Here is a 13,866-nt window from a genome sequence, read left to right as displayed (position 1 = left end):
TGGTTCCAGTGTGAATTAAGTGGGAAGAATAGATAAGCTACTGAACAAAGCAGTACTTCTATAGAAATATTTACCAAATTGTGAGTGGACAGTCATGGAATTTTTAAGTTTCTGTTGGCAGTTTCATTTGTGCTTAAATATTTTGATTAATATATTATTTCATTGATAAATTCTACAGAAATTTTATTGGTTATCATTCCTGATTGGCATTCATATGTAGATTTTGCCCCCCAAGTGACCTTACCAGTATCACTAACCTAAACATTGAAGTCAGGGTAACTCAGGATTCATGGTATTATTAAACATAGATGTCATTAATAAAATAAGATTTTTCAAAACCTGATAGACCAAGGTCATTGGCTTTTGGTAGCTGTGATATGCTTAATTTCCAAGGGTAGGTTAAGAAGAAAGTCTGGAGTACTTGGGGTTCTGCACATTTGTGTTCAAACTTTGGCTCCACCACTTATTGACTACATAAATCTATAAAACCTTGAGTTTCCTCATCTGGAAAAAAAGTTTGGAAGTTGTATATTCCTCATAGATTTGTCAAGATTAAACGAAACAATACTGTTTAGAAAATATTCCATATTTTTATAACATATCTATATCATTATTTCTATGTGCTTGAAATATGGGTGTCATAGAATTCACAGTAATGCTTTTAATTTCCACCCTCTTTTTAACATTATAAAGATAAGATGGATGGGAAAACTTCATTTTAGGTACACTGTGTAGTAGTGAAAACGAATTTTTAATTGTAAAAGTGTTGACTTGATGTTAGCCAACATTGATTTTAACCAGACCTTTAACTACTTGACTTTGGAGAACTCACCTTGGGAGTCTCCTATTATTTAAAAGTGGAAATAATAATAACACTTCTTAATAATAAGTATAAAATGGAAATACGTTGGTTATCTCATGGAATTGTACAATTTAAGATTAAATTTAGCAAAATCTAGTAATATATATGAATGTGTTTAATATGATACTTGCCACATACTTGGTTTTCAATAAATGTTCTATTTACTGGGTGAGAAATTATATGAGCTGATATATTAGAAGGTATTTTGTAAACTTAGGTAAAATTCAGGTGTGAGATGTCTTACTTGCCTTTTCTTATAAGGGATTATCAGTAGCACTCTGCCAATTCTGAGACAGTTTATTCTCTATTTGCCCTAATTTCTGGGCTACGGTATGAGGGTGGAGACATAAACTAGATGATACTCTTATCATTATCTCTAAGTAATATTGTCACACGATTTATCTTGTGCATTAGTTGAATACCTGGTAATTGTCCAAGAAATGCTCCCCTAGTGTTTAGCCAAAACTGTGTCAATCTGTCTTATCTTCAGACATCTTGAAATGCTTTACTGTGGTCTGGATCACTATCTTGAAGGCCCTGGGTTCGCTATCATGCCTTAACTTGAATTTTCTTTTCTAGGTTATTGGTGGTGTTTTCCATCAAATGCTAAATATAATATTAATGTTAGAAGTAGGCGAAGGATCCCACCGTGCTCCTCTTACTATTACTTCACCCGTCATCAATAGGAGAAACCAGGCAGTCCAGTTCATCAGGTGAAGCACACACTGCTCAGATGTTTACTCTCTTTATCACTCTCCCTCAGTCTTCTGGGCCCTGTATTAACCAAGATTTCTGACAACGTTGGAAACTAACATTTCTGGCTGTTTGTGGGTAGGGGGGTCAAATCAAGCCCTTTGTAGCTCACCTGGCTCTCATGGTTGGGACCACTATTGTGTCCTTGGCATTGGGGCATTGTTGAAGGGAGAAGGAATCTGCAGTCTGTGTATCAGCACCAGCCTCCAGCTTAATTTCTGCCAGCCTGTAAGGTCAGCCTCTGAGCAATGACAGTTGCTTCTCCTCTGTTTTCTCATTGTCTGCTTCAGTGTTTATCACTCCACCAAATCTGCCTCTTTTCTTTTTCTATTTTTCTCATTTCCAAGTTTCTTTCCTTTGTCCTCTGCCACTTTTTTCCATGTTCTCATTTCTCTATCACCTCCCCTCTACAGATACTTCCCAAAGGAAGGAATTAAGTTGAGTTTTACTTATTTAGCAATAATTAATAGATTGATTTTTCCCTCATGAGTCACTTCTCAAAAATTTCACGTCTCAGTTTAATTGGGAAAGACATATTTGCTATGTCATGGACTTTTCCTTGCCTTCTTTATTGACTATTTGGAACACTGGATGTAGTACAAGAGGGTGTGTATATGAGTGTGTACACCTGCAGATATAGACAGAGTACGGTGTCATTGGAGACGTGGGCTGTGAATAGTGGAACTCAGGTATAAGCTGTCATTTGATAAGTGGGCAAATGTCTTTTGCTAACACAATGTTTTTTAAACTTTAAAAAACGGAGATGCTTTGGTGGTTCTTCTGTGAGAATCCATGATGTTGCCAATTACAAGTAGTGTTCATGTAATGGTACAAATAAGCTTAACACTAAATATGTGTCAGATCTAAGTATTGTAATTATTTCTTGGGTAAAAGTTTGGAGAGATAGTATTACAAGTGCATTGAGGTAGTAGCATTTCACTGAGTTACCACGAGGTGGTACTATGTCTTAGTTTATTATTTACCCTGGAAGGATGGATATGTTTTACAGTCTTCATATGAAATTTACTAAGCTGTCAAAGAGTCATATGAAGATTGCACATTTGCTCTTCCCTGACTGTAACTGTCAACTCAAAAACAACTCCCTAAATCCATGCATGAGAAGGAGTGAATACTTTTCTGCTATGACACTTTGTCTTTACACTTAATTCACTGAAACATTTGCAATTTGGAGGTAGATTGTTTTCACTATATAGGATTTCTAAATCGTAAGCTTATGAGGACAGAATCAAGGATTGTTGGTATTTTATTATAATTTCTGGTTATCATAAACAACAGTGAACATTTTTTTTTTTAATAGCTCACTTGTTGATGAACTAAAGGAAAGTGTATTTCCAGTACTCCGTATCTTACTACAGCACATCTGTGCCAAGGTACAGTACTACTTGCTTAACAATAATAAGTATATAATGTGTGAAGGTAAATATGTGTTTGTATTGGTACTCATGGGAATGAGTCTGTCATTATTAAATATTTTATATAATATATTCACTTTGTATTCCCTTAGCCAGAGTGTTCTTTTGGGGGAAAAAATCCATTTTGGAAAATTTCAAATATAAAGAAAATACATCAGGGTGAATGAGCCACCTATCATCAACAGTTTTGTGTCATTTCTATCCCAGTGAGGTAAAACTCCCCCAACGCATGAACACTGAATTTTTTTTTAGAGCAGATCCCATCATGTGCTTTCACATATAAATATCTTACATGTATCTCTGAAGGAATAGCTATTTAAAAACCCAAGCACAAGATAATTAGCATACCTAAAAAAAATTACACAGATTCTTTACTATCATCAAATGTCCAATCGTGTTCAGATTTTCATGATTAGTTCTTAAATTTTTCTAACAATGTAAACAGTTGATTCTTAACTAGAAACCTAGGATCTGTACTCTCTTTGAAACTATCAGCTTAATTTCTGTTTCTGAGGAGGGGACTTGCAGGTTTCTTACAGGTTAGTTTTCAGGGGGTTCTGAGTCCTAAGCTTGTCAGTCGTTTCTAAAACACTTAAAGATTACTGAACTAGTTCATTTACTAGCTCTTTACTTCTATTACCAAATGCATTTCAGTTGCCCTGCAAGTGGATATTGACTGCAAGACTTGTCAATATTTGTGTTTCAGGTGATAGATAAGTCAGAGTATCGAACCTGTGCAGCTCAGTCCCTGGTCCGGCTACTCAACAAACTTCCTTCTGGGGAATATGCGACATTCATTGCCTGGCTTTACAAGTATTCCCGCAGTTCCAAGGTAGGAGAGCATGTCTGCATAAAATGTTGGTTCCTGGCTCTGCAACTCTCTACGAATGGCCAAATCTGCATCTGTAAAAAGAGATCCTTTTTTACTTCCCACCTGATGTCAATTCTTAATCATTTTGTTTTACCAGATCCCACACAGGGTTTTTACTCTGGATGTTGCCTTAGCTTTGTTGGAAATGCCTGAAAGGGAGGTAGATAACACTGTCTCCTTAGAGCATCAGAAGTTCTTAAAGCATAAGTTCTTGGTGCAGGAAATCATGTTTGACCGTTGTTTAGACAAGGCACCAACTGTCCGCAGCAAAGCACTGTCCAGTTTTGCACATTGCCTGGAACTGTCTGTGACCAACGCATCAGAGAGCATTCTAGAACTTCTGATAAACAGTGAGTGTGTTGACCGTTGTGAAATGAAACTTGTATGTACTTGAAAAATTGGACTGTATGTTTCAGTGTATTTTATTGTTGAATACCTTTTAAATAAACAAATCTGAGCATTTGAATACAGTATTTCACATGTTCACATTTTAGAATTGGGATTATTGGCTGCCTTAAATAGCACTTAGGGTTGTGGGCTATTGACTTAGATTGGGCTGAATATCTATTTCAAACACATGCCCAGGGAGAACATTATTGTCAGCAATTTAGATCTGTCTTGTCTGATTATATTGATTTTGAATCATCTGTGAATATTTAGTTAGGAGTTAAGATAGTATACATTTTCAAATCCTTTTTATCTGTCTGCTTATTTTCAGGTCCTGCAGATTCAGAAATGGAGAGCCATCCTGGAACATTGCTGAGAAATTCATCAGGTAATAGGTCAATGTATTTTCAATTATTGAATGATTGCCTTTTCATTGGAAGACTTGCTGGATGTTTGAAACTTTTTTCTTTACATTTGCCTATTTTAATATGGTACTTTTTTTCACGATTTATTTTATTTATGCATATAAGAACTGGGGTGTAGGCCAAAGGGTAGGGAGGGTTAGAGGATTCACCAGAGATAGAGTGGGGAGCAGAACAGTCAGATCTACTGAATGCAATGCTGAGGCGATACAGGATATGTCTGCTGCGCCATATGTGGGTTAGCTCCCTGGCTGGGGATTAAACTCTTGCTTCAGTGGTTGGTAATAGCTTGATAGCACTGAGACTAACCCTTGTGCCACCAAGGAGGCCTGAGTACTTTTTTCCTTCATCAAATAAGTTTAAATTCATTTTAAGCTATTATATTCAGTAATAATGTAATAGCTTTAAAGAGTAATATGCCATGCTTTTATTATTAAAAGGTATGGCAAATTGTACCTTAAAAACTGAACTTTTTTTTTAATGTTATTTTAAGCTTTTTCCTGTCAGAGACAGACACCTAATCCTTCTGGAGGCTCAGGGATGATCAATATAGACAGCAGTAGTGAAGCAGCTGGATCTACGGGTATGTATGTTGGATTTTATCACTATCAGATGAGTAATATATAGTACTGGAAACTACTCTCAGATTCTGTTTCTATCTAGCTGTATGATCGTGAGAAAGTCACTTCCTCATGCCAACTCTTTTACTAAATAGCTGCGTGATCTTTTAAAACATAAAAGTCAGTAAAACTTCCTAATTGTCATTTTCTGATCCTTACACCTTCTCTTTCACAGAGGACTATTGCCAAAGTCTATGAAAATGATGTTTAGAGAAGTGATTTTAAAAGACAGACAGATGGAGATGAATGGATGGATGATGGCTAAAAAGAAAGAGAATATGACAGAGTATTATGTGATTGATTAATTCTGTAAATATTTATGTGAGCCCTTCTAATTTGTGTTAGGCATTGTATATACAGATTTTAATAAAACATAGTTCCAGTTCTTAAGGATCAGTGAGAAAATGTGTGTGTATGTGTGTGTGTTTAATAGCTGTGCTTTATATAGGTAAAATTGTGCTATTGTGACAAGTGCTGAGGTATATGTAAAGTGCAATGAGGAAGCTTTCTAGTATTTCAACCTAAAAGAGCAGCATAGAATTGGGTTTATTTGGCAGGGTATTAATATGTGTTATTTAAGTTAAAATCAGAGCAATAACTATATATATATGTAGTATTGTATATGCATGTGTATGTATGTATATATACCTTTATTTGTGTTGACTCTAAGCTTCTTAGCAAATTACATATTTACTGTTGCACAGACTTCCAAACAACAGCAAGTTGTATTGATTTAGTGATGCTTCAAAGTATAAGTTTCCCAAATGTAAAAAGCCTGTATCCCATCTTTATTTTTTGAAAACTAAACTGACTTATTGCTATCAATTTTACATAAAATTTGTAGTTACTATATGCCAGACACTATGTTAATCATTTAATTATTTTTAACATGTATACCAAGAAGTCAGTATTTAAAACTTTATAATTCAGTCATTTTGGTATACCCACAAAACTGTATAATTCCAGAACATTTTCATCAGTGACATTAATAGTCACTCCCCATTTTTCCCTTTTCCTAACCTGTCAAGCACTTATTTGCTTTCTATCTATAGATTTGCCTTGTCTAGACATACCACAATATGAAAGCACACAATCTCTGGCCTTTTGTGAATGGCTTCCTTCACCTAACAGCGTTTGCAAGGTTCATTCATGTTACACTGCACAGATGACTGTACTTCATTGCAGCTAATGGATAAATAGTAGTCCATTATATGGATATACCACAATACCACATTTTGTGTATTCATTCATTCATTGAGTTGTTGTCCGAAGTTGCGAGGACCTAAGGGTGGAATTATGCAGCCATTTTCTCTGTTTGTAAATAAAACTAGCCATGTTGGTGGGGTCGGCATACTTGGCTCGTGCTCTTGGCCAGGCAGGTTTGGTCTAGGCAGGTCATTTGGGATTCCGGGTTGGCAGAACAGATAGGACACATTTAAGAATTTATCTCCCTCTTTTCTCCCTGAGTTGCACATTTCCTCATTCCCCTTCCCTTGTAAGTAAACCTTTTGTTAACCTTTAAAAAAGAAAAAAAAAAATGAACAATGATGTAAAAAATTAATTAAAAAAAGATCTTTTGGCTATTATAAATGATGCTGCTATGAACATTCTTATACAAATTTTCCATGCAAATATGTTTTCATTCCTTTTGGTTTTATACCTAGTGGTGGAACTACTGGCTCATGTGGTAATTCTATGTTTAACATTTTGCAGAACTGACAGACTGTTTTTTCAGCGTACCAGCACAGTTATTCAGTCACATTGGCATGTATGACAACTTGTTTCTTCACACTCTTACCAACACTTGTTATGTCTTTATTTTTTATTTTAGCCACTCTAGTGGATGTGAAGTGGGTTATCAATATGGTTTTGATTTACATTTCCTCAGTGGACAATTTTTCATGTGTATTTTCTCCTTCTAAGAATTTTTATACTTTTAGATCTTATATTTTGGTCTTTGATCAATTTTGTTTTTGTTTTTTAAAGATTTATTTATGCAATTAAGGGCTGGAGTACAGCCAGAGGTGTGGGGGGTGAGAGGATTCACCAGAGACAGAGTGAAGAGCAGAACAGGTAGATTGACTGAAAGACACTGCTGAGGGGAGCAGCATGTGAGTCAGGAAAGGTCTGCTGCGCCATGTGGGTCATCTCCCTGGGCGGGATCAAACTCGTGCTGCACTAGCTGCAGTTTTCATCTCACACTGGCTAGTATCAAAAAATCAAGAAACAAGAAATGTTGGCAGGGATCTTGAGACAAAGTTTTTTATATACTGTTGGTGGGAATGTACATAGAAAACAGTTCAAAAAATTAAAACTAGAACTGCCATGTGATCCATTAATTCCATTTCTCGGTATTAATCCAAATAATATGAAAACATTCAAAAAGGTATATATATCCCTATGTTAATTGTACAGCTATTCACAATAGCCAAAATATGGAAATAAGTGCCCAATGATGGATGGTTGGATAAAGAAGCTATGGTGTATATACACACACACACAAACTGGACTATTCCTCAGCCATTTAAACAAAAAGGTGAAATCTTTTATTTTGTGACAATGTGGATTAACTTTTAAGGGATTATACTAAGATAAATAAGCCAGAAGGAGAAAGAGAAAGCCAAATACCATATGATAGTATGGTATACCATAATACACCAATACTCAGTAAATGAACAAAGATAACCCTTAGACTTTGACAACAGAATTGTAGTTACTGGGGGCGGGGGGCAGGAGGAGAGAGAGATAGGTAGAGGGGGTTAATTGGTTGATTGGTTCATGATGGATGCTAACTGGGCATTTGATGATAAGTCTGCTTGCTAAGGGGAGAAACTACACCTGAAACCTATACAGAGTTGTATTCCAGTATCACCTCAATTTGTAAAATACTATTAAGCCCTCTAATATTACTACCAGATGCCTCTCTTTCCATTTGGGTCTGGTTTGTTTCAATGATGTTTGATAGTTTACAGTGTACAACTCATGTTCTTTAAATTTATTCCTGTTTTTTTTTTCTTTTCATGCTATTATAAGTGAACTTGCTTTCTTAATTCATTTTTTAATTATTCATTACTGGTTTTTGTTTTTTGGTTTTTTTTTAAATTTTAAAATTTATTTATTATTTATTTATACAAGCACTGGGTACAGTCAGAAGCACGGGAGGGTGAGAGAATTCACCAGAGCCAGAGTGGGGAGCAGAGCAGGCAGAAGGACCGAAGTACACTGCTAAGGGGAGCAGCGGGCAGCAGGACCCTCCTGCTGCCATGTGGGACCCACCTCCGGTGGCTGGGGAGCAGCCGGGGATCAAACCGGTGCTGCAGAGGCTGCGGGCAGCTTCGCAACCCAGCGCTCAACTGCTGCGCCACTGGGGAGGCCCCTCATAACTGCTTTTTACAACTGACTTGATGATTGATCCTATGTTCTAAACTTCATTACCAGGGCAAGTAGATTTTTGTGGCTTCTGTAGGATTTTTATATATAACATCAAGCCTGCCATCTTTTCATAAAGAACATTTTATTTCTTCCCTTCCATTCTGGATGCCTTTTACTTCTTATCTGTTTTCTGTTTTCTCTTACTAGGATCTCTAGTTCCATGTTGAAAAGAAGTGAGGGAGGGTAGAACTCCTTGTCTGTCTTCTGTTAATTGTGGGAGTTTTCAGGGTTGCCTATTAGTGTGAAACAATTTCCTTCTGTTCTGAGTTTGTTGTGTGTTTCTATCATGAAAGGTGTTAGTTTTTTATACGTGCATTTTCTGCACCTATGGAGATAGGCATTTGATTTTGTCCTTTATTCTTTCACTGTGGTAGATTTCATGTGTTGAGTCAGCTTGTCATTCCTGTGATAAATCCCAAGCATGGTATATAATCCTTATTCTTCCTAGATTAGATGTTCTAATATTTTGAGGATTCTACATCTGTATTATAATGGATTTTACTGTTGTTTTCTTCAGATGTTTTTGTCTGGCTTTGCTTTCAGTGTAACTTTAACTTAATGGGATAAAGTGTTCTATTTTTTGAGAGTTTATGAAGAATTGGTATTAATTTATCCTCTTAACATCCACTAAAATTCTCTAGTCTTGGACTTCTGTGCATGTATCAGAAGTGTTTTGATAACTAATTCAATCTCTTGTTCTAGGTGTATTCAGACTTTTTAAATTTTCTGAATTAAATTCTATGGTTTTATATCTTTGTAGAAGTCCATTTCATCTAGATTATTTAATTTGTTGACATAAGTTGTTTGTAGTATTTGATTATGATCTTTTGATTTTTTTTTTAATTGTATTGTTTTCATTGAGGTAAAAACAGTGGAGTTACAACACTATACATGGTTCAGAAATAATAAGTTCACACCCTTTCAGCTATATATCACCATACTACACCCCTTCCCCAGTTTGCTCCTTACCTCCTTCCCCTATAATATCCTCAATTCTAGTTAGATTGCTAGGGTTTATTTTGGTTTAGTTTTGTCTGTTCTTTTGTTTCATTTCTTTATATCCATATCTGGTATTTGTCTTTTGTTAACTTTTTTTCATTTCTGTAAGGTCAGTAGTAATATAGTACCTCATTCATTCAGTTTTAGCAATTTGAATCTTCTCTTATAACCCTAGCCTAGCTGAAAGTTTGTTAACTTAGTTAATCTTTTCAAGATACCTAATTTTTATTTCATTGGCCTTCTTTTCTATTCTATATTTCATTTTTGAATACAGTTATCAATGTGCTACTTCAGGTCCTTAAACCTCCTTCAAAAGGTCCTTGAAGTTAATACTGCTTTCATCATAATAGCAAGACATTCACCTTATGCACTCTAATTTTCTCACAAGTGTAAATTGAAGTTTTACAGAACTCCCATAGAAAATAAAATCACAACAGATTACAGCCAGAAACCAAGATGAGAATCTAGCTGTCTTTTATTAGCCAGACATTGAAGAGTTTGTGAAATGTAAAACAGTACCATTCTTTTCACTAAATGTTTTTGGTTTTGTAAAATATACTTTTCATTTAAAATATATGCTGTTTATAGTGATATATGTTTCTACTTTAAAATGAATTTTTTTATAATTCTCCATTTCAATTTTTAATTCACATTAAAAGATAAAATCTACATCATAAAGTTTTTAGAAGTCTTCAGTAATTTTTTATAGTGTAAAAGGGCACATGATCAAGGTTTAAAGCTGCTGTCATATATTATCTTATTTAGTCTCTTTTTTTTTAAGTATGTGTTAGACATTTCTATGTGTAGCTAAACAAACTCAAAGCACTAAATAATTCATTGAAAATTGTAGACATAGGAGAGGAGCCAGGATTTAAAACTGAATTTTCAATATTTCAAAATTTATGCCCTTTTAAATCATATTACTCTGCCTTTTGCATTATTGTAAGAAGTTTATTTTTTTTTAACTTTTTTCTTTTTCACACTTTGATTTCTTAAGATTTAAATGAAGTGAGCTTTAAGACTATTTTCGTGCATGGTGCAATGTTAGATACTGTATAGTCTTTCTCAGACTAGAACAATTCTTTGGCTTTTTCTCAACAGAAAGATGTGTGATGGCAATGCTGAGAAAGAGAATCAGGGATGAGAAGACCAATGTCAGGAAGTCTGCACTCCAGGTCTGAGTTTTTTTCTGAACATCCTTTTATACTCCCTGTTAAGCATTAAAAATTTAGCAATGCAAGGGAATATTTTTAAAACACTCTAGCTGTATTCATTGCTTAACTTGGAGTTCACTTAACATTAATTGACCTTGGTCCTGGTGTATATAAATTACATAAATGAATGGAAGAATTTTCTGTTTTTAAGCTTTCCTGTTGGATTGTTGATTTTTTTAAGAACCACAAATTTATATCCTTAATTTCTTTGTTTAGAATAGTAATTCTTATTTGGGGAACCATGGGTGAATTTTGACAAGGCTCATGAAACTGCTGAAATTGTTTATAAACACTTGTTTATATAAAAATGTGTGTCAGATTTTCTCTGGAGGGAGACCATGATTTTCATCAAATTCTAAAAGGTGGGATTTTTCTAGAGGAGAGATGGATCCATGATGTCAAAAATGTTAAGAACACAAGCTTTAAGGACGTCTTCTTTTCTCTACAGCCTGTCTTTTTGCATTTATACCATATATGTTATCACTTCATGCTGTTTCTGCCCCCTCTAGGTATTAGTGAGTATTTTGAAACACTGTGACATTTCGGGTATGAAAGAATACCTGTTAATTCTGCAAGACCAGTGTCGGGACCCTGCAGTATCTGTCCGGAAGCAGGCCTTACAATCTCTTACTGAACTTCTTATGGTGAGAAGCAAAGCATTATGTATCTAAAGTATGATATTTTGCACTAAAAATAATTCAGTGTAGTAATTGTTCCTAAATAATAAGTTAATTATGAGGAACTTTACTAAGTCCACTGTAGAACTATCCAGTGTAAGAGAGAGAAAAAGCTATCTTCTAATTACATGCAATGATCTATGTTTTGTGTTAAATATATTTGTGAATTAATGCTAGGGGATGCTAATGGTTAGCCTTTTCTTGACTTCAGTGTAAATATCGCATAATAATGTGAACTTTAAAAATAATTTGGTTAAGTCAGACCTACATCAGGTTCTGTACATTAAAACCTATATAGATGATATTGCCAAGAGAACAGATCCATATCTAATTTCATATATTTAATACTTATGTAATGTCTATATAATTTACTTCTGTCAAATAATTAACTTGAAGGGTTTTAGAAGTGTCTTTATTTAATGATAGAAGACATTAGGCAATGTGTATTTTGACTTTTTCTGTCAGCATGTATTCTTACTGCTCCTTGACAAAAATATTTGTTTTTGATCTTAAATTGCTAAAAAGTGCAATTTACTACTAATAGTAAAATAATGACTTTATAAGTTTAAATTTTTTGTATTTTTTTTTAAAGATTTATTTATGCATACAAGAACTGGGGTACAGGCCAGTGGTGTGGGGAGTGAGAGGATTCACCAGAGACAGAGTAGGGATCAACTGAAATACACTCCTGAGGGGAGAAGCAGGCGAGACAGGAGAGGTCTGCTGCACCATGTGGGTCACCTCCCTGGCCTGGGATCGAACTCATGCTGCAGTGGCTGTGGATAGCTTCATGGTGCTGAGATTTAACCCCTTGCGCCATTAGGGAGGCCCAGTGCATGACATTTTTTTTTTTAAAGATTTATGCATATAAGAACTGGGGTACAGACCAGAGGTGTGGGGGGTAAGAGGATTCACCAGAGACAGAGTGGGGAACAGAACAGGAGGATTGACTGAAATACACTGCTGAAGGGAGCAGCGGGCAAGGCAGGAGAGGTCTGCTGCTCCATATGGGTAGCTTCCTGGCTGGGGATCGAACTCATGCTGCAGTAGCTGCGGGATAACTTCATAGGTTGTGTCCTAACCCCTTGCACCACCAGAGAGGCCCAAATATTTTGTATGTATTAATTTATCATAATTGGAGCTTAATTCTTAACAGATACTTCAAATGTAAATTTTCATTTTTATGATTTATTTTTAATTGTATATCTTTTTACCATGTCTCAAACAATGATCATAACGCCACTGATTTATATTTAGATTTTTAATAGTGTTGAGACTTCTGTGTGATTTTGTGATTTTTAATTCCTAAGGCCCAACCTAGATGTGTCCAGATTCAGAAAGCCTGGTTGATGGGAATCGTCCCGGTTGTGATGGACAGTGAGAGCACTGTGCAGGAAAAGTCTCTGGAGTGTCTTGACCAGCTCCTGTTGCAGAACATTAAACATTACAGTAAATTCCATAGAGGAGATGACAGCCAGGTACTAGCTTGGGCACTTCTTGCTCTCCTCAGTACAGAAAGCCAGGAACTGAGGTATGTTATTTATCTGACTTGTTTTCCTTACAGAAGATCATAATGGTGTTTAGTAGTAAACTGTGATATTGATTGTGGAAAATCAACTTTCTAGATTACAAGTAAGTAGTATATATGAAGACTTAAGTTTGATCTTTTCTGAATCTAATTCAAATTTTTAAGCATTTTTGTGGAGAAGTATTTTGTGAAGGCTTTGATTACTTTCTTTGCTTTCCTCTGAGTGTCCTTCAGTTCCAAACTGATATTTTAATATATGTAGTAGAAAACACTGATGGATATAGTTTATTAATTCTCACTTTTCTCAATACCAGCTATTATGACAGATCATTTCTCAGGTAAACGTTTTCTCACGCTTCATTGGATTGGTTGACTTAACACAGCAGTGCTTTTTTTCCCATTTGATAACATTTATTGAGGATACAGTGTACTGTAGACATGGTAGAGAGATGTTAGCTCCTGTAATGATAAATTTTAATATATACTGCAGTAATATTACAAGTATAAGTTTAGTTTATATTTGTGTTAACTGCCTGTTTTTGCTTTATTTTACAAGAAACACCCTGCTTGTTTACATGTAGTCATGGAGAAATTGATCATGCAATAGGAAAAAATAGATTTGGTATCATAAGGTACCATTTTGTGACTCTGGCAATCACCTCATCTCT

The 13,866-nt window shown here is 35.2% G+C and overlaps 1 protein-coding gene across 1 annotated transcript in view; it reads left to right on the top strand.

Moving 5' to 3' along the window:
- Positions 1 to 13,866, top strand: part of NCAPD3 (non-SMC condensin II complex subunit D3) — a 61,880-nt gene that overhangs the window by 14,736 nt on the left and 33,278 nt on the right. The window contains exons 8-16 of the mRNA XM_037505652.2: positions 1,442 to 1,575; positions 2,934 to 3,006; positions 3,755 to 3,880; positions 4,017 to 4,269; positions 4,638 to 4,694; positions 5,222 to 5,311; positions 10,881 to 10,954; positions 11,503 to 11,637; positions 12,981 to 13,201. Coding sequence (XP_037361549.1) covers positions 1,442 to 1,575; positions 2,934 to 3,006; positions 3,755 to 3,880; positions 4,017 to 4,269; positions 4,638 to 4,694; positions 5,222 to 5,311; positions 10,881 to 10,954; positions 11,503 to 11,637; positions 12,981 to 13,201 — 1,163 coding nt within the window. The remainder of the gene's footprint in view (positions 1 to 1,441; positions 1,576 to 2,933; positions 3,007 to 3,754; positions 3,881 to 4,016; positions 4,270 to 4,637; positions 4,695 to 5,221; positions 5,312 to 10,880; positions 10,955 to 11,502; positions 11,638 to 12,980; positions 13,202 to 13,866) is intronic.

Source organism: Talpa occidentalis, unplaced genomic scaffold (genome assembly GCF_014898055.3).
Source record: "Talpa occidentalis isolate TD23 unplaced genomic scaffold, MPIMG_talOcc4v2.1 talOcc4.12, whole genome shotgun sequence".
Taxonomy (NCBI): Eukaryota; Metazoa; Chordata; class Mammalia; order Eulipotyphla; family Talpidae; genus Talpa; species Talpa occidentalis.
The sequence above is the reverse complement of the archived record's forward strand: the minus strand, read 5'-3'. Positions and strand labels throughout refer to the sequence as shown.